The sequence below is a fragment of the Macaca fascicularis genome, chromosome 13 (genome assembly GCF_037993035.2).
Source record: "Macaca fascicularis isolate 582-1 chromosome 13, T2T-MFA8v1.1".
In the NCBI taxonomy this organism is placed as follows: domain Eukaryota; kingdom Metazoa; phylum Chordata; class Mammalia; order Primates; family Cercopithecidae; genus Macaca; species Macaca fascicularis.
In genome coordinates, this window is record NC_088387.1 from 18161847 (window position 1) to 18184104 (window position 22258).

At 43.7% G+C, this 22258-nt stretch overlaps 1 protein-coding gene across 13 annotated transcripts in view; it reads left to right on the plus strand.

Moving 5' to 3' along the window:
* Positions 1 to 22258, plus strand: part of BCL2L11 (BCL2 like 11) — a 46828-nt gene that overhangs the window by 19477 nt on the left and 5093 nt on the right. For 6 of the 13 annotated variants that reach the window (XM_074011247.1, XM_074011248.1, XM_074011250.1 and 3 more), the window contains one exon: positions 8966 to 9069. The exons of 2 other annotated variants lie outside the window; for them this stretch is intronic. In XM_074011247.1, coding sequence (XP_073867348.1) covers positions 8966 to 9069 — 104 coding nt within the window. Of the gene's footprint in view, positions 1 to 8965; positions 9070 to 12684; positions 12810 to 22258 lie in introns of all 13 variants that reach the window. 5 more of the 13 variants (XR_012422043.1, XR_012422044.1, XR_001484356.3 and 2 more) reach the window with 1 other exon arrangement.

Here is a 22258-nt window from a genome sequence, read left to right on the forward strand (position 1 = left end):
GGATACTTTTTTTTAAAGTAGGCGGCTTAAGTGGATGGAATCTGATTTTCTCCTAGGCATGTGCATCTGCGAAGGTGTTTGAGGTGAGCCAAGCTCAACAACCTCATTTGTTGAGTGAGTTACTTTTCTGTGGGATTAAGTGTGGTGGAGAAAAGACTAAAAGTGTATTTTCTTGTTGATTTGTCTGTTATTTGGTCCCTTGAAAAAGGCGTTAACCTGAAGTAGTCTAGTAGTGAATTCTGAATAGATACAATGTTAGTATATGTGTGAGTTTACACCTCATTTTTACTGATACTTGAGCATAAATTCTACTAAATTAGTCAAAGCAACTTACCAACTTAAGAAAAAGTTTGATACATAGCATGAGTGCAATATTTGTTGATTTAAAGATACTCTCATTGGCATTTAATGCAATATATGAGTGCCAGCAGTTCCTTCTCTTTTCACTTATATTTCACTAGTGTGCTCATTTGGAGCTTAGAACTCTGTCCTCTGCAAAGAAAGCCTGGCATACACTGTACACGGTGTTGACTCATCTTTGCGTTCCTCTGCTCCTCTAGTGTAAGGTGTGGAGTGGGAGGTTCCAGCAGGTGACCCAGCCCAGCCTTGGTCCTCCCATAGGGCTGTTAACAACCCTGGGGCAAATGCCTCAGCCTGCCTGGAAATCTCAGTGTTAGGGCCATGGCCCTTCCGCAGTGGTCACAGCAGTGTGGGGAGTTGGTGCCTATGGGGAACTGGCCTACATTGAGTTAGAACAATCCCGATTCTTGTGTTTTTTTTGGTTTTTTGTTTTTAAGACGGAGTTTTGCTCTTGTCGCCCAAGCTGGAGTGCAATGGCGCGATCTCAGCTCACTACAACTTCCGCCTCCCAGGTTCACGCGATTCTCCTGCCTCAGCCTCCTGAGTAGCTGGGATTAGAAGCAGGTGCCACCACGCCTGGTGAATTTTTGTATTTTTTTAGTAGAGACGCGTTTTCACCATGTTGGCCAGGCTGGTCTCGAACTCCTGACCTCAAGTGATCTGCCCGCCTCAGTCTCCCAAAGTGCTAGGATTACGGGTGTGAGCCACTGCACCCGGCCAGAACAATCTCAATTCTATCTGTATCACACAGTGTGTTTCTCGTCTAGGATACAGACTCACTGGGTAGCAGCTGTGTTTGCCCTGGAAAGTGGGGGCATCGGGGAGGAGGAGGAGGAGGAATGCGTGAACCCAAACACATGGAAGACCTTCAAAAGCACCAGAACACAGTCTTTCAGCACAGAATTCTATACATCCTTAACTTGCACTTGTGCTAAGGAAGACTTTACCTCCCGTTCTTTTCCTTCTGTGAAAAAAAAAGTCATCTGTCTGGGAAGACATGGCACAATTTATTTATGCAACATTTTTGTGGTTTACAGATGAGGCCACTGGATCCTCCCTCGGAATTGCCCTTCATAGGGAAGTTCAGTGGCCGCTCGAGTGGTTAGCATAATCAAGGTGAAACGCTTTCCTTTTTATTCAAAGTGGGATAAAAAGAAGCAGCTGCCTTTTGTGACTTTAAGTGAGAAGCTTTCGTTATGTCTCAGCTCTACAGTGTGTTATCAGCAATCATACCTGTGTTAAGTTGTACTTCACTTTGTATATCACCATTGTAAGTTTTAACCGTGTACATAAAATTGATAGGCTTTTTCCATTTTTGTTTTAAAAACTGCCGAAGGGGTAGCTTTTTAGGATTCTGTTTTTGCTCTTATTTTTGACCTGAGTCTTGGTCTTTCTTATCATGGAGGTGAAAACAGGAATACTGGAGACCTTAATGTGAGTTTAGGAGAAAAGATGTTAATCACCAGTTTCCTGCTACTGGTTTTAAATTTCATAGAGGAAGCCACACTGATTGTGTCATCAGAAATTCTTATATTTTTAGTTTAAATTCTCATCTCCCTCCCCTGTTGCCCAGATCTGGTTTTTTGGCTGGAAACAACTTACAGTAACTTCAAATTAACCATTTTAATTCTAAAGAATGGTCTTAAGTGAACCATTGTATATAGTTTTCTTATGGGGAAATAAATTGGATAGTTTACATTGTCAGTAGAAGAAATATAGGGGTTTGTGTTTTTGCACTAAAGTAAGTTCAGGGTTGGTCTTCTTTTGGCTGTCCTTAGTTTTGGGATTATTTTTGTTTTTCAGAGTAAAATGGCACAGGTCAGACACTTTTAATCCCCTGAAAGTAATCTAAAGCTATAGAAATGGAGCTGCAGCTGTCCCAGAGACAGACTGGAACGAAGGTTGGTGTAGAAAAACTAAGGAGCAGTAGCAGTATTCAGTGTCCTGTGTCCTTCCCCAGCAGAACACCGAGGGCAGAACACTGTCACACACTATTCAGAGCAGCGATTTCAGGAGCACACCAAGGCGGGGCCAGGTGGTCAAGGGGCTTCCCAGGGGATGTCATAAAAGGCACATGGAAAGAACTGGTTTAGGACCAGATTTGGCACAGGTTCACTGACGAAAAGCAGGGTGGTGATTGAGAGGGATCATAGATTTCCTTGATAGTCACAGGGGTGGAATCAAGATTGAGGTGGGGCTTAGAAGGGAACATTTCAGTTCCCTATGAGGAATAACTTTGTAGCACTCGGTGTTCTTCAGCGAGCACAGCAGTGCCTTAGGAAATGTGGATCTGTCCCAGGAAGCGGACACACAGGCTGGGAGTCTTAGAGGGCCCCTGCCCAGGTCTCCCACATGGTGCAAGATGCTGGGCTTCTGTCATGACTCAGCTGGGGATGTCCTTGAATATAGAAATCACACACAGCTCAGTCTGGGTTTGTTCCTGGCTTGTCTCCAGCTGCTAGTAAATATGTTAATATGTGTGTCGGGGACAGCTCTGGTGACATGGATAATTAGTTCTTCTGATGTTGAATGAGAAATGAGTAAAAAGGCATAACACATTAATCTTAATGTCTTTAGACTTGTGTTTTTATTATAAGGGACAGATAATAGTGAAAGAGGGAAAAAATCTCATGAACAGTAGTTTCCAGACTTCTGTCCAACTTCACAGCCTTGGTTTACTGTCAGTTTCCAAATGGTCAGGGTGGAAATTGATGAAAGCTGTTTCTTTTGACCATAGCCCCATAAAGGCAGTGGGCAGTGCACGTTGAAAGAATAAGTATGAAAACACTGGCCTCATCTCATAAACTTTATTATTGATAGTATTTTATTCCAGCAGCTGTTTTTGAAACACCATCTTGAATTCATGTGACTGCCCAGGCTTTTGACACAAATGTGTTCCAGGGAGACAGATTGAGGAAACTTTGAGTACTAATCCTGTCACTTTATTTCTCATAACTTTTATTTTCATCGAGTGGCTCAGCGGAATTGATTGGGATTGCCAAAAAATAAAATGATACAAGTGAGAAATAGACCTGGAGGGAGGTGTGTGTGTGTCGTTGGTTTCTTGCTTATTTTATTTCCGAGAACCATCAGAGTTGAGGATTTCAACCGTTATTCTGATAGCATTTACCGCAAATGCTGATGGCAGTTGCTGTCCTTTGCCTTATAGCTAACTGGGACTAGAAACAGTTCCATCACACAGGTGAGTCTCATAAGGAAATATTAGTGGGCTGGTCTCTTGCATCCCTCCTCTTGTAAGCTTTGGACAACTCTGAATTTAGAAAGAGATTTCTGAAGATATTTAAAGAAGGAGACTTACAAAGTTGAATAAACATCGTGGAATTTTTATTTCTCTAAATGAATGTCAGCTTCAGAGAGCCCACCTGCAGACAGAGGCAATGTCGCCTCTAAACATTTTTGGAGTAGCTCTTGGAATTGGTTAAAAGCTAGTTTCAGACTCCACAAAGAAATGGCCCTTTACAGGATCCTTAATTGCTTTTGGTGGTTAAAGCAGAATCTGTCCAGAGAGTAAAGGTGGACAGCCCTGCAATGTCTGAAGGACAGGCCTTCTTTCTCCTCACAGCCCTGCAGTCCCCGGCTGTGCCTGGCTGTTTCCCACAAGTGCCAGACAGAATGTGCACTTTTTGACAAAGTATGTTCTATTCTGTGTGTAAAATCCTCTCTCAGTTCTGAGTTGACTATCGATTCAAAGCTTAATTCACGCCGATTACTTGAAAATCTAATCTTGATTCTACTCGAGTGTTTGTAGATATCTGAACATCTGGAAACAGTACAGAGTGAAGCGTTCCTGTGAGTTTTAATTTGGTTTCTGGTACTACACTTGAAACTCCAGTAATGATAAGACGGGAACTAAAACAGCAGCTGTCCCTCGGAAATGAGGGTCGCACCAACCTCGTTCCCAGACTGAGGCGCAGTTGAGGATGCTTGTGTGTGGCATGCCCCTGCCGCCCAGTACACACACCTGAGTCATTAGATGTCACTTTATGGCATCGTCACAGAGAACGACTGGGTTTTGGAGAGAGAATGTCATGATGGGACTTCATTTCCTTGGAGCACTGGGGTAGAGGCTTTTGGAGTAGAAGCTCTTGGACATTAAAGAGAAATCAAAGTTTAGCCTGACTGATACAGAGCTCATTATGAATTGACAATCTCTCTTTAAAAAAAAATAAATTTCCTGCCGTGGCTGCTGGCGCTACAGAAAGTCCTTTGTGAAAGCCCCAGCCTGATTTCACTATCAACCACTTAACCACGGTATTAATTTTTCAGTTGTTGAACTTTTAAGATTTTAAATTACTTTGAGTTTAAAAGTAGTCTGTTGCTGAGCCAGAATAGTTTGTTAAGAAACATGCATCTTTGAGTACAACTGAGGTTCCTTGGTGTTGGAAAACGCCCTCCCCACTCCTCCAGAAATGGATTAAGAATGCTTCATGGTATGTTCCCATAGGAAATAATGTTACCAGTAAGTTCTGGACTTCAAAACATGATTTCTAAGAAGTCTGAAGATTCCGCGGGCACACTTTTGGCAAAAATTGCTTGTATCTGACACATTGCATTATAAAAGTTTTGATTAGTGGGTTTTTATTTTTAAACAAGTAAAGAGAAAGAAAACATGGACCTGCCTCGGAAGTCCCCTCTGCCTGAGTCTGCTGCTTGCAGGATTGGAGCTTTTGCTGCAGATGGCGGCTTTGGAGCTGCTTTACCTTGAGAGCACTTTATATTTTATTGTGCTTTAAAAAAAAAAAAAATTAGTGCCGGGTTTATGGAGTGAAGTACTTTCATAAATGCTGAAACTACCTTTTCTGTGGGTAAAAATGCACCTCATCAGAATTTCCCCTTCGAAGAATTTTTTATGTTCACATAAAATTGCCAAGTTAAAAATTTGATCTTCCTACGGAGTAAGAGCTTTCATTTCAAATAAAGCCATTTTATTGACCAGGTATCAACATTTATGACAGTCAGACACATTGCAGATAGCAAAATAAAATATTTATGCTTGGTACTTACTTTCCTCATAAACTAGAAATGTCAACCTAAGCTATCTTTTTGATAGCTCGAATATGTTAGGATGGGAGGAATTGGGTTGAGTATCCAGGTAAGATTCTAGGAGTGAGGGTGGAGCAACGTGCGTTTGGAGATTTCTGTATCCCAAACCCCATGGGCTCCAGGCACACTTTTGGAAGACCATTCCAGTCGATCCCTTTGCCATCGTGGTGGCAAAGCAAACCGATGCTAAAGGAAATAAAAAACTTAATTCTCGCACTGATCAGTGCCACTGTGGGGCTTCCAGACCCCATTCATTTGTTCTGGTGGATGTCATGTGGTGTGAGACTCACTAACATTAAATTAGTCATGAAGTTAAAGAGAGGCTTCCTCTGTCCCCACAGAAGGTATTTTGTCACTTAAGAAATAATTGAACTTTATGTTGCACTGTATTAACAGATTAAAACTACCCTTTTAAAATCTAGAAATAGGTCTAAAGTAGTCAAAATAAGTGTTTTTGTCATGTAGTCTTCATAGCCATGTGCTACTGTGTGCATACTAGCTAAGTTTTATTGCAGGATGTTTGCCATTACTTTTAGGTTTATAGATTCAAGAAATAACTATATTTGCTTCTCGAAAAAACACTGGCTTTTAAAAAAAAAAAAAAAAGTGATAGGTGCTAGTTAGAGTAGCCCCCACAGATCAGTCTTTTTTGCAACACAGATCAGTCTTTTTTGCAAAGTGAATTTATAGTATCTATTTCCATAATAACTTTTTAAAACGACACCTAAGTACAGTTGATAGCTGTCTTAGTAATCTGTAGCTGTTGCCGATTCCAGTATATGCAATTCCAGTATAAGCCTAGTCTCTAAACCATTATCTTTGGTTAATACAACTCTCCTAACTCTGAAATGCTAAAGATAATGTCTCAGGGCTCCAGGGCATTGCCATGGTTTCTTACCTTTTGCCCACGAGGGTCTGGTTGGGAAACCATCTGCATCAGAGTTGCTTAGGGACTTGTAACAGTACAGCCTCCTATATCTCACATACACACACACCCCCTCCATTTCTCCCTGCCAGAGCTTAGGGATGTGTTTATATCCATGAATTTATTTAGGCTAATTAATGTTAACTACTGAACTTTTCTTTTTGTACAAGAAACAGGCCATTTGCTTATTTGCTTCTGCCAAAGCCAGCAGGGCATTTATCTCTTAAGATGAATAAGTTGAAATTGGCTAACTTGTTAAAAGCTCCTACCTGCTGGCTATGTTGAATGTATTCACTAAGTGCTAGTTTTGATAGGTTGGCTTCTGACAGAGACTGCCCCTTTGATGGTATTTGGTGGTGTTTGCAATTGCCAGCCCAAGCACAAGCCGTGGAAGCTTCTAAACCACAGACACAAGCCAAGGTGTTAAAGAGAATCCAGTGGACTTTATTTACGAGTTGGGGGAAATTGATGGGGGGAGTTATTTTTGTTTTGTCTTATAAAAAGTATAATATATGTCTCCTTGTCCCAAAGAAATTTAGCAGTTAGTTGAAATCAAGCGGTTAATCCACAAGGAGGTAAGCCCTGTGGGAGCAGGGCATGGCCTCTGTTGTTGCTGTACCCAGAGCACCTCCTAGAACAATGTCAGGCATGTGAGTGTTTGTGTTTGTTGAGTGGATTTGTGAATATCATTGATGTATTAAGTATTGGTAACTTGGCCTGCAATTTTTACCAGTCTGCCAACTTTATAAAACATCAATCTGTAGTTCACAGATATCCTTTTGATAATTGGTGTTTTCTTCACTTCTGACTCCGGGGTTGAAGGCAGTTTTCTCTGTCAGTCATGTGTAGAGAGAAACAGGTGGAGCTTGAAGCTCAGGAGAGGTGAGTGATGGTGTCTTGCTGGCTGGCCATTCATTTGTGCGTATGGGTAGGCGCATCTCCTTTAGGAGGATTGCATGAGACCCTTGTGCAGTGGGTGCCCAAACAAAACACACTTTTCTTCTTCCCCTAAGGGTAAACTGACTTGTTAAAAGCTTCTAAATCAGGGAATGAACACTTAAAAAGAGTAGCTCTTTAAAGGGCGGTAAGCCCAGGGAAAGGAACTATGACATCAGCATCACCTGGTATCCCATGTACCCAGAGATTTTGTTTTCTCCCAGTTTAGTTCAAAAACTAATTTTAAGACTTTTTACAGATTTGTTAGAAGCATTTGTGTGACACAGGTACAATCAAAGTAAATTTTGTATGATTGGCTGTATTCAGAGGCCATGCCTGACATCCTAAAAGTTTCCTGTTCATCAGCCTTCGTGCTTCTCCACCAGGGCTTCCTACAGCAGTTCCTCCCTTTGTGGGATTATTGTTAAATTCACTTGGGAAGGGGCTGGGGTCAGAGAAGATGAGGCAAGAGATTTTAGAAGAATTGGCAAAAACTCTTCAAAGTGTTCACTTTTAAGTGCTTTTATAGAGCTCTGAATCAGTGTCAGTTTTACCGGCCTTTTACAAAAACAAAAAAACCAGGAAGTTATGTTCCTTATTATTGCAAAATCCTATTATCATAGGTTTTTACATATTTTGTTCTGGTGAAAACGTAATACGTGTGTTTAATTGTGAGTACGGTGTGCCCGTTTTTACAGTAAGTTAGCGTAAGTTACATGTGAATAGTGGTGGAAATCCAAGAATTTTATCTCGTTTCCTGTACACGTTACTGAACTGTTAGCCTCTGAGTGTAATGCTTTCCTGGTGGCACATGGAGAATATAATCTTCCTAATGCATAATGGGATCTTTTGACAACTCACATTTTTGTTCTCCTTCAATTTTGGCTGTCACATGGCTTTTAATGGTTTCATTAGTACACAGATGAATGTACTGGGTGTGAATGTTAGTGACAGCTTAATGAAAGGGCAGTCCTCCTCTCTCTTCTCCTTTCAGAAATGCCTTTGCTCTTAGACCCAAAAACATTTTTTCTCTCCATGTGGTGTTTGCAGACTTGAGCTCATCTTGATTGGATGCATTAATATTGAGACAAAACATGCAATTATGCTTTCCTTTGGCCCTGGGGTAGCCCTTCTGAAGACAGCTGTCTGTATCATCGTACCTGCTTTCATAGAAACCAACTCATTCAGGTTTCTCGGGGTTTCGCTTATTTGGCTTTGAATGGGACAGCCATTTCACCTCATATTTTTAGATAATGTTTGAAAGTTATATAGGAATTTTTACCTTGTAATAAGATCAGAATGATTATTTTACTGAAAAACTAAATTGTTCTGTTATAATTATGTTTCAAGCCTATTTCTTTGGCAGGATTTTCCATTTTCTTGTGAGTAGCTTCTTGAAATGGAAGTCTGTATGAATGGGTCGGAATGAATTCAGCAATTCTGAATCTCCAGTTTTGAAAAAGGAAATTTTATTCTATATCTCGTATTCTTTAACCAGAGTTATGTAGACGACTGTGCCACTCTAACCTTTAATACATGGCTGTAGTTCTTGAAGTCAGGGAGCTCCCAGAAACGTGAAAGAGTGTGTGAGATGGGCTTGCCTTTGGAGACTTATCTTTGGAACTTTCCCAGTGATCCATGGACCACAGTGTGATTTTTGTTTTGTTTGTTCTGATGCAGCTTCCAGGAGGCAGGCTGAACCTGCAGATATGCGCCCGGAGATACGGATCGCCCAAGAGTTGCGGCGAATCGGAGACGAGTTTAACGCTTACTATGCAAGGAGGGTAATGATGTTTTCTTAACCCCCTTTTCTGCCCACGCCCTCCCCTTCCACACCGTATTTTTTAAAAAAGACAAAGTGACTTGTTATAACTACATGCTAATTCTGGAAATGAATACTGTTGCCTAGTTGTGACCTTTCATTGTTTCTCCTTTCCCATTTTTCATTTGTTTTATGATTGAGTTTAAGTAATGGCGCTTAAATAATACAGTAGGAGGCAGCAAAGGAATTTTATGAGCAGACTTTAAAACAATGCTAAAATAGGGATTATTTATAGACTTTGAGATAGTCTCACCTAAATATTATTAACATAGGTTTCAATCGATGTAGTGTGTTTCTGTACTCCCCTTGTGCGTTTTAGGTCAAAGTTAAAGGTAATTTTTAAACAACATCTTTTGTCACTTAGCGCATGGGAGCGATCCCAGCACTCATGTAAAAGGCTCTCCTGCAATTTGCAGGGTGAACTGAGTAAGAGCATGGAGCCATTGCCCTTGCAGAGCCCTGTTGTCTTTGGACATTTAATTGTTGAAATGTATTAGGAGGCCACTCATCAATAGCCTGTAATTTGAGCTATAAAAACTTTATATTATGGATAATTGACTGCCACTTATTTTGAGCTATGTTCTTGATTTTTAAAAAAATTTTAGCCTGTATCATCATCTGTAGTTAGTAGAAGCAGTGTTTTTTTTGTTTGTTTTACCTGGGGGCAATATAGGTGACCATTTGGACACCTTTTTCACATGGGAGACTTTTGTTTGTTTTTGAGACAGAGTCTTGCTCTGTCACCAGGCTTAAGTGCAGTGGCGCAATCTCAGCTCACTGCAACCTCCGCCTCCCAGGTTCAAGCAATTTTCCTGCCTCAGCCTTTGAGTAGCTGGGATTACAGGTGCCCGCAGCCACACCCAGCTAGTTTTGTATTTTTAGTTGAGACGGGGTTTCACCATGTTGGCCAGGATGGTCTCGATTTCCTGACTTCATGATCTGCCTGCCTCGGCCTCCCAAAGTGCTGGGATTACAGGCCTGAGCCTCTGCGCCCGGCCACGTGGGGGAGGTTTTTAAATGTGTAGATCTTGACTCCAGGAGTTAGTACTGTTGAGAACACCTGTGACTGCTTCTGCTAAAGGGTGCACTAGCAAAAGTGTGATATAGGGTATTTACTTGTTCACAAAGTTTTAAACACCTCATATAAAGGTGTTAATTCAGTTGATTTATCCAAAAGGAAGACACTAATTCTTATTTTGTGGAAAATGTTATAGTTGTTAATATCATTTATTCTTACCCCTTCTCTTCTAGCTCTATTTTTTTTTTTCCTGGACATTGTTGTTTCATATAAGTACCTCTTAAAGTTTTTTTTTTTAATCTGTTTTCTCTTCTAGGGGAGGTCATGCTTAGTTCATTGTTGCTAAGTAAATGGATTTTACCTTTGAATTATTATTTTTCTGCCTTTATACAATGTTTTTTAGGCTTCTTTTAGACAAATAGACATTTTCCATTACAAAGGACACTTTCAGTTCTTCAGTATGGAATTTCTGTAAGAGTCAAGGATGTTTTCAAACACACATCGGATCTTCCTACCTTTCTGTGGGGGTGTTTGAGGAGCGTACTGTAGTGATGATTCTGTTGTGAAATGGGAAGTGTGACATTGATGGACTTAAGAATTTCTTAAAATACTGTCTTTAGTTGGCAGAACTCCTGGCATCCTCCACCTGACATAAGCCAGTTCACAGAACATACGTTCCTTTCCAGCCTAAATCTGAAATGTAGTTTTTTTGGAAGTTTGGTTGGTTTTATAACTTGTCACTGAAGTAACCATTCCCTCCAGTTCCTCTGCCTTGGTTTACCTAAAGAGATTTTGGTGTTCCTGTGTGTGACTGGACGTGGCTGTCTCTTGGTTGACTAGGAAGAACTGGTGAGAAGTGGGACCACAGTGTATTCAGGATGGAAGTGGGGAGGACATGAGTCCCTTTAAGAGGGTAGGTGAATACACTCAAGTCCCAATTCTGGGATTGTGTCTAGAATCCAACAGGATAGATCATTTCTGGTGGGTATGGAGACATCTCTGAACCTAGGCAGTGAACTGACCATCCCCTGGGCCTGTCTCCTTCCCATCTGGATGGGGCTTTGTAGACACTCTCGGGGCAGGATCTGCCCTAGATGGGGCTGCCTGAGAGAGAACGGCGGCAGTAGGCCTTGCCTGGCGCCCACATGTCCCCCTGCTGCCAGGAGCTCTGGGTACTGAGATAAGCTCGCACATTCTCAAGGATTCTGTTAGAGATTTTGACTACAGAGCTGGATGTGTTCAAGGATATTATACAAGTTTCTCTTTAAACCATGCAATATGAATGCATGACTCCGCAAGGCTTTCCTGTGGGCCTGCCCAGATGCACCTGGTGAATGCACCTCCATGGCTGCCATGAGTGGTCAGTGACAAGACATGGGCTAAGGCTGGCGTGGGGACTGGAGTGCATCCCAGTCCCCAGCCATCCTCTTGTGAAGCTGTCAAGGTGGGAAGTAGTTTGAGTCACATGCAAATGAAACCTAGGCTGCTGGGTTGTCTTTGTTACCTTGCCTCTCTGTTGAGGATGTGATAGCAGCACCTTAACAGGTTCATAGCCTGCCTCCCCTCCTCTTCTCCCAATGTCATTTCACAGTTTAAGATGGTCATGTCTGTGTTTCCAGTAAGAAGCAACCTATTGTTCCCATGCTTTTGGTAAAAGAAATTTGTCTGATTGCAGTATTTACAAGGTTTTGTCATTGTGCATATTCTTTTGCATATCTTAAAAATATTAGTGCAAAAATACAGTCACAAATAATTAAAGGACTTTAGCTTTCTTAGTAGGCTGGGATATTGGGGGGCAGGAGTAGGGATAGATTCTAGGTTATAACGCAATTTTTCTAAAACAAAGATAAATATATTCAGATTTTATAAATAGCTCATAACACAAGGCTGGGCACAGTGGCTCACACCTGTAATCCCAGCACTTTGGGAGGCCGAGGTGGGTGGATCACCTGAGGTCAGGAGTTCAAGACCAGCCTGGCCAAGATGGTGAAGCCCTGTCTCTACTAAAAATACAAAAAATTAGCTGGGCGTGGTGGTGGGCGCCTGTAATCCCAGCTACTCGGGAGGCTGAGGCAGGAGAATCGCTTGAACCCAGGAGACGGAGGTTGCAGTGAACTGAGATTGCGCCATTGTAGTCCAGTGAAACTCCGTCTAAAAAAAAAAAAAATAGTTCAAAACACTGGATAATACTCTGGATAGTGACACAGTGATCTTCAAAGCCACAGACACCCGTCTTGATACTTGTTAGATTAAAAACAGTCCATTGTCTGGAATCACACTTAATGGTCCATTGTTAAATATTGGGGGCAGAAATCTGGGAAGGTAATGGGAGGCCGTTTTGGGAAATAATGAATTCAAATTACCTGCTGTCTTCACAAGGGAATTATCCTCTCTTGGCAAGCAGTGTACCTCACTGCGCTGCTTTCGGATGGATATTAACCTTTTAAATACTGACTGTCTTTATTTGCTTAATGCTATTACAATGCCTTGTCTAAAGTGTTAGTCTTTTATTGCCATGAGCCTTGCGAAGCCTGACAGGATATTTTCCCGTTTTTCCAGTTAGAGAAATAGAGGAAGTTGTCGTGTAGTTGTCATGTATTCAGTCCACTTAAGGGCAGTGGGGAAGCGTTTGAGACGGAGCTGTGGAGGCTGAATCCTTGAAGGAGGAGGTGAGAGAGGCACAGGTGAGCGCAAAGTCCCAGTGCATGTCCCCTCTTCTCTCCCGATGCAGTGTCATTCCCAGCTGACCCTGCTGGGCTGAACGGCCTGGCCCCTCTATTCAGTCGGAGTTTTACTACTACAGTGGATTTTGGTAACTTCATTTTGAAATAATTTCAGACTTACAAAAATGTTGCAAGAATGACACAAAGAACCACCCTTTTATATCTGCCCCATTTGTTTTCATGTTTTCCCACTTTGTACACGTGTACAGTTTATTTCAGAATAAACTACAGACATGATACTGCTTTTTCTACACTAAAAATACTTCAGTATGTATTTCCCAAAAATAAGAGTAATCCCTTGTGTAACCACAGTGTAATTATCAAAATTCACAAATAGTTTTACAGAACTATTATCTGATCTGTGGACCTTATTCAAATGTTACCACTTGTCCCAACAGTGCCCTTCTCAGGAAAAAAAAAAAAAAAGAAAAAATGTATTTTCTGGCCCAAGAGCCAATGTAGGATCATGCATTGAATTCAAGTGTCTTACCTCTGGCTCCATTAATTTGGAACCATCCTCTGTCTTTGTCTTTTATGACAGTGACATTTTTGAAGGATCAGGGCAGTTGTAATTTACAGACTCCCTGAATTTGATTTATCTGATATTTCTGCATGATGAGACTCACATTTTGCATTTCTGACAGGAGCACTCCAGAGGTGATGTGTCCTTAGTGTGGCACAACAGGAGGCACATGATGTCCATTTGTCCTGTTACTGATGAGGTTCACTTTGATCCAAGGTGGTGTCTTCCGCTGTGAAGTTAGTACTTTTCCATTTGTAATATGACAGAGCTTGTAAAGGACGAAGAGCTTTCCTTTCTCTCTCATATAATTATTTAGTATACCAACTTGGATTCATGGATTCCTGTTTTATTCAATGGGCTACAATGCGTTACTCTCAATGTTTATTTTGATGCTCAGATTCTTAAAGATTTGGCAGGAGGCACCAGTAGTGCAGGCACAGGGAGAACCAGTTGTGGGACAAAGCCCAGGGGCTGTGAAGGTCATGGAGCTCTTAAAAGGCATTTGTTGCTGAATGAACTATGGCCAGAGGGCCACTGATGCTCACAGCTCTTCCTATGCAGGTCTGCTGTGCGGGGCGCTCTCTAAGACTCCAAGCTTTGAGACTCCTAGTGGAGAGTAGGGAGGCTGTTGGTAAAGGCTAGGTAGCACAGGGATGTTAGTGGGCATGGAGGGAAGAGAGGTTCTCTGAGAAGCTAAATCTTTATTTTGGAATTTGTGAGAAAGTGAGCAGCTTGCCTTTACCTGAGTGGTGCAGTGTTTGTATTTCTGCAGCCTGCACCTTCTCTCCCTCGTGAGTGTGTCAGCCCAAGACAGCCAGACTGTTCTTCAGTAGCTGTTGCCAGTTTCTTTCATCACCCAAACTGTGTGAGTGCATGTGCCGGTTCATCTGCTGGACGCAGTGCCAGCAAGGATAGATTGCGATCCTCTGTAGATGTGGAACAGAGGTACTGGAAGGGTAGTGTCTACTTGGGTGGGAGTCTTGACCATGGGCCGGGGCTGCGATCCAAAGCCCTTAGAATGTAAAAATGCTTGCTCTTGGAATAACTGGAGCCGTTCTGCAACCAACATGCCTCCTTCTTTCCCCTCCACCACCCGTAATACTGAAGCTGGAGTTGTTTTCCTTCTGTGGCTTCTAGGTTCTTCGCAGTCAGGTTGTCCAGCTCAAGTCACTCCATGTGCAGGAACACTGCTCTTGGCTAACTGTGACCTGGGCATGTCCTGGTGGTCTGCTGCAGTGGACAGCAGCACATGAAGCTGCTCTCCAGATGAGGCCAGCAGTGAATGAAAACCCTTTCACTGTTTGATCACAAGAAACAGTGATCTTTTGTTTACACTGCCTACTTCCTACTCTGTCCAGGGCATGTGCAGACATGAATTGATTGAAGTACACGTAGACCAAAATCTAGCCCTGAATCAGACAAAGTAGAGTTGAGAAGGTAGCTTGCAGACTGATTTTGATGGAAAGAATTTAATATGTCATTACATTAGCATTTTCCTATACTATATATGAATTTGAAATACTTATATGCTCTCCTTCTTGAGAAGTGAAATCCCCAGTGCTATCTCATTCTTGTTTTTATAAATGGTAGTCATTCTTCTGTGAATTATGTACAAAGGCAAGGACTAAAGTTTAGCCTGCTTGTTGGTAATTGCACAAACTGAACACAAACCCAAATGTGTGGTCTCAGCGTACTTTGGAGGTCTTCATTAATTGAATGTTGGAGTTTAATAAAAGAAGTTGCTTTCTGTTACTGGCTGTGAAAAGAATCATGGAAATCTGCACATCAGATATTAAGTTCAAATTAGACCTAACTCATACAATGATAGGTTGCCCCACACTTCACTCACATGAGTTTATAGAATGCCAGTTTTCATAACAAAGGCAGTCATGAGGAGCTTAGATAAGCTTAGATAAGCTCCTCATGTACCTGCCGTTGATCAGTGGCACAGTTTTCAGGTTCAGCAAGAGTTTTCCTTAGAGCTGGAGGAGGCAGCTCAGTGTTTGGGTTTAGGAGCCTTCCTTGCCTGTCTTAGACCACCCCATTTCCATCCCACAAGTACAATGGCCAGAGGTGATGAGCTCCTTGGTTCTTCCCTCAGACTTTCGGGAGCACATGTGGCTGGGATTGTGTGGACTATGGATTGCTGGTTTTCCAAACAAGCATGTTCTGTTACTTGTTGAAGCCAGAGTGTGATCTCGTAGGAAAACATGAAGCGTGGGGACTTTGGGGTCAGACCTAGAACCCTGGCTCCACCCTTAACCTTTAGGAGGCCCATTTCCTGGTCTATCCCTTAGGCATATAGTGAAGATTAAGTAAGAACATTTAGAGATGGAGCTAGAAAATTCGTATTATCATCTATTATCATAATTCTGTTTCCTCTCACTTTGAACTGTAATTGAAACATTTTTCAGTGGGTCTTTGGCGTTTAGAAAGGGAGATGCCAGGAACTCTGTTCACCTGTCTTATCTTTTAAATACTCTGGAACTGCTTTTTAAACGAGTTGTGTGGTTGACCCTACTGCACATGCTGTGTCTGGGTGTAGGCAAATGTGAGATGAGGCTGAGGCACTGGTGTGTGCTTAAATGGCTGGGTGGGCATTGGGCTAGAGGAGTTGTGCTTGTTTGCACCACGTGTGAGTGCTCATCTGTTTGGCAGGTGCCTACACCTGCAGGGCTGCCTGGCTGCTCTGGATCGAGGCCATGAACACGTAACCATGAGGAAGGAGATGCAGGTGCCTGGAAGGGGACTTCAGGAGGTCTAACTGGGGTTTTGTTTTTTTTTTTAATCTCTTGAGGAGGAAATGAAGATGCACACAAACTAAGACTTGGCCCTGCTGCAGACGCTCAAAACTAATAAGCTTCTCGTATCATCCTTCACTAGACTTGTACCACCTGAAACACAGTGGAGAGGTTTTAGTTGTGGTTAAACTATATTACATCTCACTTAGCTTTTTTCTGAGGCTGGAACATTTTGGAACAGTGTGTTTCTTCTCTGAATCTAATATTCCAACTACTGGTGCCTCACACAGATGTCAAAACAATCTGTGTCTTCTCTGTGGTTGGCCATAGAACAGTGACGACTTCCGAAGTGGCAGGCGGGAGTCATTCCCCACTTTAGCCAGCACCAGGTCTGGAGTCTGACAGGCTAGAGACCTACCAAGTGGAGGGCTGTGCTGCGCTGCCTGAAGAGCCTCAGTGCACAGCCTCACCCCAACATTCACTGGAGAAGAGATTTGTCTCACAAGAAGCCTTAACTATCATAATTTCTTTGAAATAGTGTGTCAAAAATAGGATAAAAGTTTGGCTTATGCAAATGTAGTTTTTATCTGACTTCTGAAGACCACATTGTCACCATAGCAAATCAGCTGCAGCACCCATAGCTTTGCAGCACTGGAGGAGAGTGCTCTACTGGTTTGGGGTGAAGGTACCATGCATCTGGGAGGGAACTTCCCAGTGCCCTTTCCCCAGCTGTGGTGACATCAAAGTGCAGTAGGCACAAGCTATGCAAATATCCCTGTTGCCTTGGTGATGAACAGAAAGTGGATTTGGTGTTGGGCAGTATTGTCGCAATCTCCTCTGACACCTGAAAACAACATGCATGTGGACCCAGCGCTGAAATACCAGCTCAGCTGCCGTTTGACTGTGGTGGTTGGTGTGAAAGTGGAGAGAGACCGGATCTTCCTGAAGAGCTCCACATGATGCTGACTACGTGCTGGGCCTTTTTCTCTCTGACCTCTGTGTCACTCGGTTGCCAGTTAAAATGCTGTTTAGACTGCTGGGTTATGAACGGGTAGTGGGGTGGTAGTTCTAACAGAACCGGGGGGCGACTCCTAGTCCTCTGTCCCACCCTGCCACCTCAGTGGCCCTAAAGATGCCGTGACAGCCCCTGGGTATTCCCAGGCTCCTGGATGTCCATCCCAGGCCCTCTCTTCTGCAGCCTGTGGGGATCAGACACCAACCAGAGAGAGACTGCTCCCTCAGTTGCCGGAGCCTGGAACAGAGATTCCCTCTGTCCCTCCTGGTCTCACAGTCCAAAATTCAGCCTCCTATTATATATTATATATAATATATAATAATATATAGTGTATGTATAAATACATATAAAATATAACTTTCAGGACACCCTATGCATTCAGTGTTGAAATTCTGAAAGAAACAAGTTTTTGAGTAAGTTAAATTCCTCTGCATCTCAGAGTCGTATAGGTATACCTTGTTTTTGAATGCCTCTTAGAATTAGGAATTGAGCTTGCTTTGATATGACGACGAAATTGTTTTTCCCTTGTTGCTTTGACTGCCAGGAAACTCTTAACTGTGGCTGTCTTACGGCACATCTCACCCCTGGTTCCCAGGATAACTCCTTGATGTCATGTCTGATCTCAGCCTTTTTTTAAATTGTGTTATGCACATTTGTGCTTTTTTAATTTAAGTCCCCCCTTGAGCGATGCTATTTCTAGGTCAGTGATGTACTTACTGAGTCCTTTGGCCCAGTGGGTGTCAACCCTGCCTTTGGAGTGTGGATGAGTGGGCTGTATTCTGAGCTGCATTGTGGAAATCATTTAGTGATTCTCAGTTCTCACTCCAGAACCTCTGTGACCTCAGCTTAGCCTGAAACAAGGCCCCCTTCAGGTCTGAGGAGCAACAGGCCCTTCCCAGCACAGGCACAGGCACAGGGACAGGGCATGCAAAGAGGGAAGGTGCTGGCCTGAAAGCCCTCGTTTAACTTCTGTCCTGCTTCTGGCATTCCATCTTCATGTGGACCAAGAGTACCCATCCTGTCCTGCCACTGTCTTGCACCACCCTTTGAGTCACTTGCTTGACCAACTCTGTAGTCACTGGCTGCAAAACAGCAGGGAATGCTCCCCTGGCACTCAGGGTTGTTGTGGGGACTGAAAAGCGTGGGCTAGGTTATTTCATTTGTGGTGGCCATGGCAATTCTTCCATCCCCAAGCTTGGGCACACGAAGTCCAAAGGCCTGGAGTGCCCTACGCAGTTTTTCAAAGGATTGACTCCTGTCACTGTTGGGGAGTGAAGCTGAATCCAAAGCTGCGTTCTATAGGTGTCTGGTGTTCAACCTGACCAGTTCCCTGGAGCCAGGGCCTCTTTTCTTTTCCAAGCATCTGCTTCCCTGGACTGAGCAAGAGAGTGTTGTTCTGTGATTATTTTGGCATTAGAATGTCATTAAATTCCCTGACACTTGATTGGTCGTCTCAAGTGTAAATTGAAGATGCTCTTGCCCTGCACTCAATGTTCCTCGCTGCAGTGGCAGTGCCAGCCCCTGGCAAGGCAGCAGGAACCCCACGCTACGGCATTCCTGTGGCTCAGCTCCTCCCCAGTTGCCACCCAGATGAGCTTGTGCCATCTGGTGTCATGGGGACGTGTGAAGAGCTATTTAGGAATTCCCTGTCGAATGCTCGACACCATCTCAAAGGGCATTGTTCATGTCTTCAGAGAAAGACTGCCTAAGTCTATGCTGAGGAAACTTGTAGAGACAGAATCCTATGCCTTTACACTTAGAGGGCACAGTCTATGGAGGAGCAGTCCTGCAACTTGGCATAATTTTTCCTTCTGGCTTATGATAAATATTTATCCACTACTTAGATTATCTTTACTGAACTGCTGGCCCCTTCTGCCTGTTGGCCTTGCTGCCTCTGCCCAGCTTCTCTCTCCACCTGCACTGCCCATTCTCCTCTTGTCCTTCCAAGAAATTCTCCTCTTCCTTTGGGGCTCGATGTGGGGATTCACCCTCGTGCCTTCCTGCCCTGGCTCCCCGACTTCCTCTCTGGCCAGGTTTTTTCTCCCTCTCATCTTATTTGCCTCTGTATTGTCCTTACTTTATTATCTTGTTTACTATTTTGTGCTGGCGACACAGCTATTACCACCAGACCTAGTGGGTACACAGACACGTGCCTTGAAGTTGGGCCCCCACCTGATGCCGGTCAGCATCAAGGCCACTGGAGCCCCTTGCCCTGAGAGGAGCAGGGGCTGTCAGGAACTGGTTCGTGGCGGGACATACAAGGTTGTGAATGTTGAAGGAGTCACCTTCTGGACACATGGGATGGCCACAAAAGGCAGTTACCTCCAGGTAACCCAGTCCTCATATAGCTCTTGATTTAGACTATGAAGATTACAGTACCTAACTGGGTGGGGGCCCTCCTCTTTGTGCACTTGTGATTGTGTGTATGTGTGTCTGGGTAGAGAAAGAGTGAGAGAGGAGAGAACTGTAATATATGGTCACTTCAATTGTAACTTACTAGCCAATTTGGTCTTTAAAAATAATCTTCTTCACCCAAATGAGTTACTATATCTTCCTAAAGTATTTTTGCAATTTATACTAAAACAGAGTTATCCAACCCTGTAAGAAGGATTGTTTTCACTTAAAGGGTGACAGACTGAGAATTATGGATAAGCATCAGTGAAAGGGTGTATTAGTCAGTTAGGGCTGCCGTGCAGAGTTCCAGAGACTGCGTGGCTCACACAACAGGAATTTATTGTTCTCAGTTCTGGAGGCTGGAAGTCTGTGATCTTGGTGCAGACTTAGCCTCCAGACCTGTAGATGCCGTCATCCCGTGTCTTCACGTGGTCTACCCCGGTGGGTTTCTGTGTCCTGATTGTCTAAGAACACCTTGGATTAGAGCCCACCCCACAGTGACCTCATTTTAACTTAATCACCTTATTGATGACCCTGTCTCCACTTACAGTCACAGTCTGAGGTCCGGGGGGTTAGAACGGCAACAGATGAATTGAGGGGACCCAGTTTACAGTTCAGCCCATAAAGAGGAGGACACCCAGAAGTTTCAGGAGGGAGTGGAGCATCTTCCCTGTTTGTATTTATTTTAATAGTTTTTTTAAAAAACACTTTTAATCAGGAAAGACAGTGTGTCTTTTTTATATTACCCAGTTTAGGAGTGGCAGAACTTAAATGCACTTGTGATACACAGATGTCGCTTCCACCTGATTAAGAACCACTATAGCAGACGCAGACTTACTGGACTCTAGGCAGGAGGCCAGCTCTGCAGACAGAGCAGCTCTCAGGAAGACAGTCCAGGCATGGCTGCTGATGCTCCTTTATGGGTGTGTTTATTGTCTTAGCCCACATTAGATGCGAGGGACCACTCATACTGCAAGTGACAGCTCCTGGCTCAGTCATACTTGCTTTTAACTGGCAGCTCCCCAACAATACAGAGATTGTCATTTTTAGTCCTGACTTTCCAATTCCATTTTGGATATGCTACCCTGGCCAGAAGCCTCTGGGTGTGCCCTTACTTTGACCTTTCACCAGTGCATTCCATCTTAGGGGGCTTTCTCTAATCGCTTCAAACTCCCTCCTGACCCCTTACACCACCCCAAAACCAAAGGCCCTGGTTTAGGAGCTGAATTGTAGCAGCCGCTCCTCACGTATCTAGATCGCAGGGAGATTTCACTGGAGCTGGCTGAAGCTGTTGGCGCTTTGAGCAGCATTGAGCCGTCAGTCTTAGTTCTGCGTCTTCGCCCCACTGCAGCTTTTGGCCACTTGCCCCAGTTTAGTGTCACCAGGCCCTGACCATAAGCCGCAGTAATTTTTATGGCTGCAGGTATTAAGAGGGCAGCCAGTCTGCAGAGGTAGGGGCTGCCCATCCTCCAGCTGTCTTTTGCAGTACGGGCATACGCTTCAAGCCAACAGCAGCTCCAGCCGGCCGTGCCAGCTGTCAAATGCTTTCTGGGCTGGCACAGCTCTTTGAATCCGTGGTAATGGCTTCCTCTGTTGAATGTCGTCCAAAAGCAATTGCTTGTCAACTTAAAAGCGTGTGCCATGTTGTCATGCCCGCCGTCTGAGAGGGCAGGCGTCCCCGCACCCTTGCAGACTGCGATGCTTTAGCATCTTCTCACGCGTCAGAGATTGGGTGTAACTTTTGCCAAAATTTCCTGCATTTTCCCCACCCTGTCCAGCATGTCTTTGAACACCCCATATCCTTTTACATTTGAGATGAAAGCGGAACTCTAAAAACTTGGAAAGATTCTCTCGTGAGGTGACTTCTACTTAAGCTTGGTCACAGCCTCCTGCTGTCCTCCAAGAGTGGACAGAAGATTTCTTCCCTTGGACGCTGCCAGTGCTGGAATATGAAACTTAGCAAGTGTCAGCAGTTGGAGTCTGCTCTTCACGTTGACACAGCCCCCTCATTGGTGTCCTGTTGACTGTGGACACCCAGTCAGCCCCATGTTCTGGCCACACCGAGCATGGCAATGACAGCAGGTTGGCACAAAACTTCCCTGCCTGGATTGATTACTTAGCCCATCATAGCATACACTTTCTTCATTTTAGTAAGTTGTGGTTTTATTTTGAATAAGTTTCTTTCAACCTATTAATATTAGTCTACACTAAAATTAACCTTCCCCTAAATTATTCTCACACACAGGCAGCAAAGTAATTTTGAAAGTTAAATCAAAACAAAGCAATCTTGTGTGTAAAACAGATAAAAATCACAGACTGTGGTTACAGAGTGCCTCTACAGGAATCGCTTACATAAAGCTGATTTCCTCCAATCTTGTTATGGAAGGAAAAGGGGAAATGCCCTGGCCTTATCACAATCCCATTCTGTCAAACAAGCGAGGCAGAGCTTGTGTAAACAGTGGAGCTGCAGCTGCAGCTGGTGTCTGTGGGGGCTGTTCGGGGTCTGAGGGGACAGTTGTCTCAGCCTGATTCATGGCCGGTGGTTCCCGCGGTGGTGTGTTGGAGGCATCCCCCACTCAGTGAGAAGGGGGTTTGTGGAGAGACAGTCACGTAGCCCAGTCTCGTGTGGATTAGTCATTAAGAAATGTCCAGGGCAGATTTCAGACTTGAATGGCGAACCAGGTTGGTAGCTCATGGCGTTGAGGTTGATGTGTTGTGTTGCCGCCGCCTTTGGCAA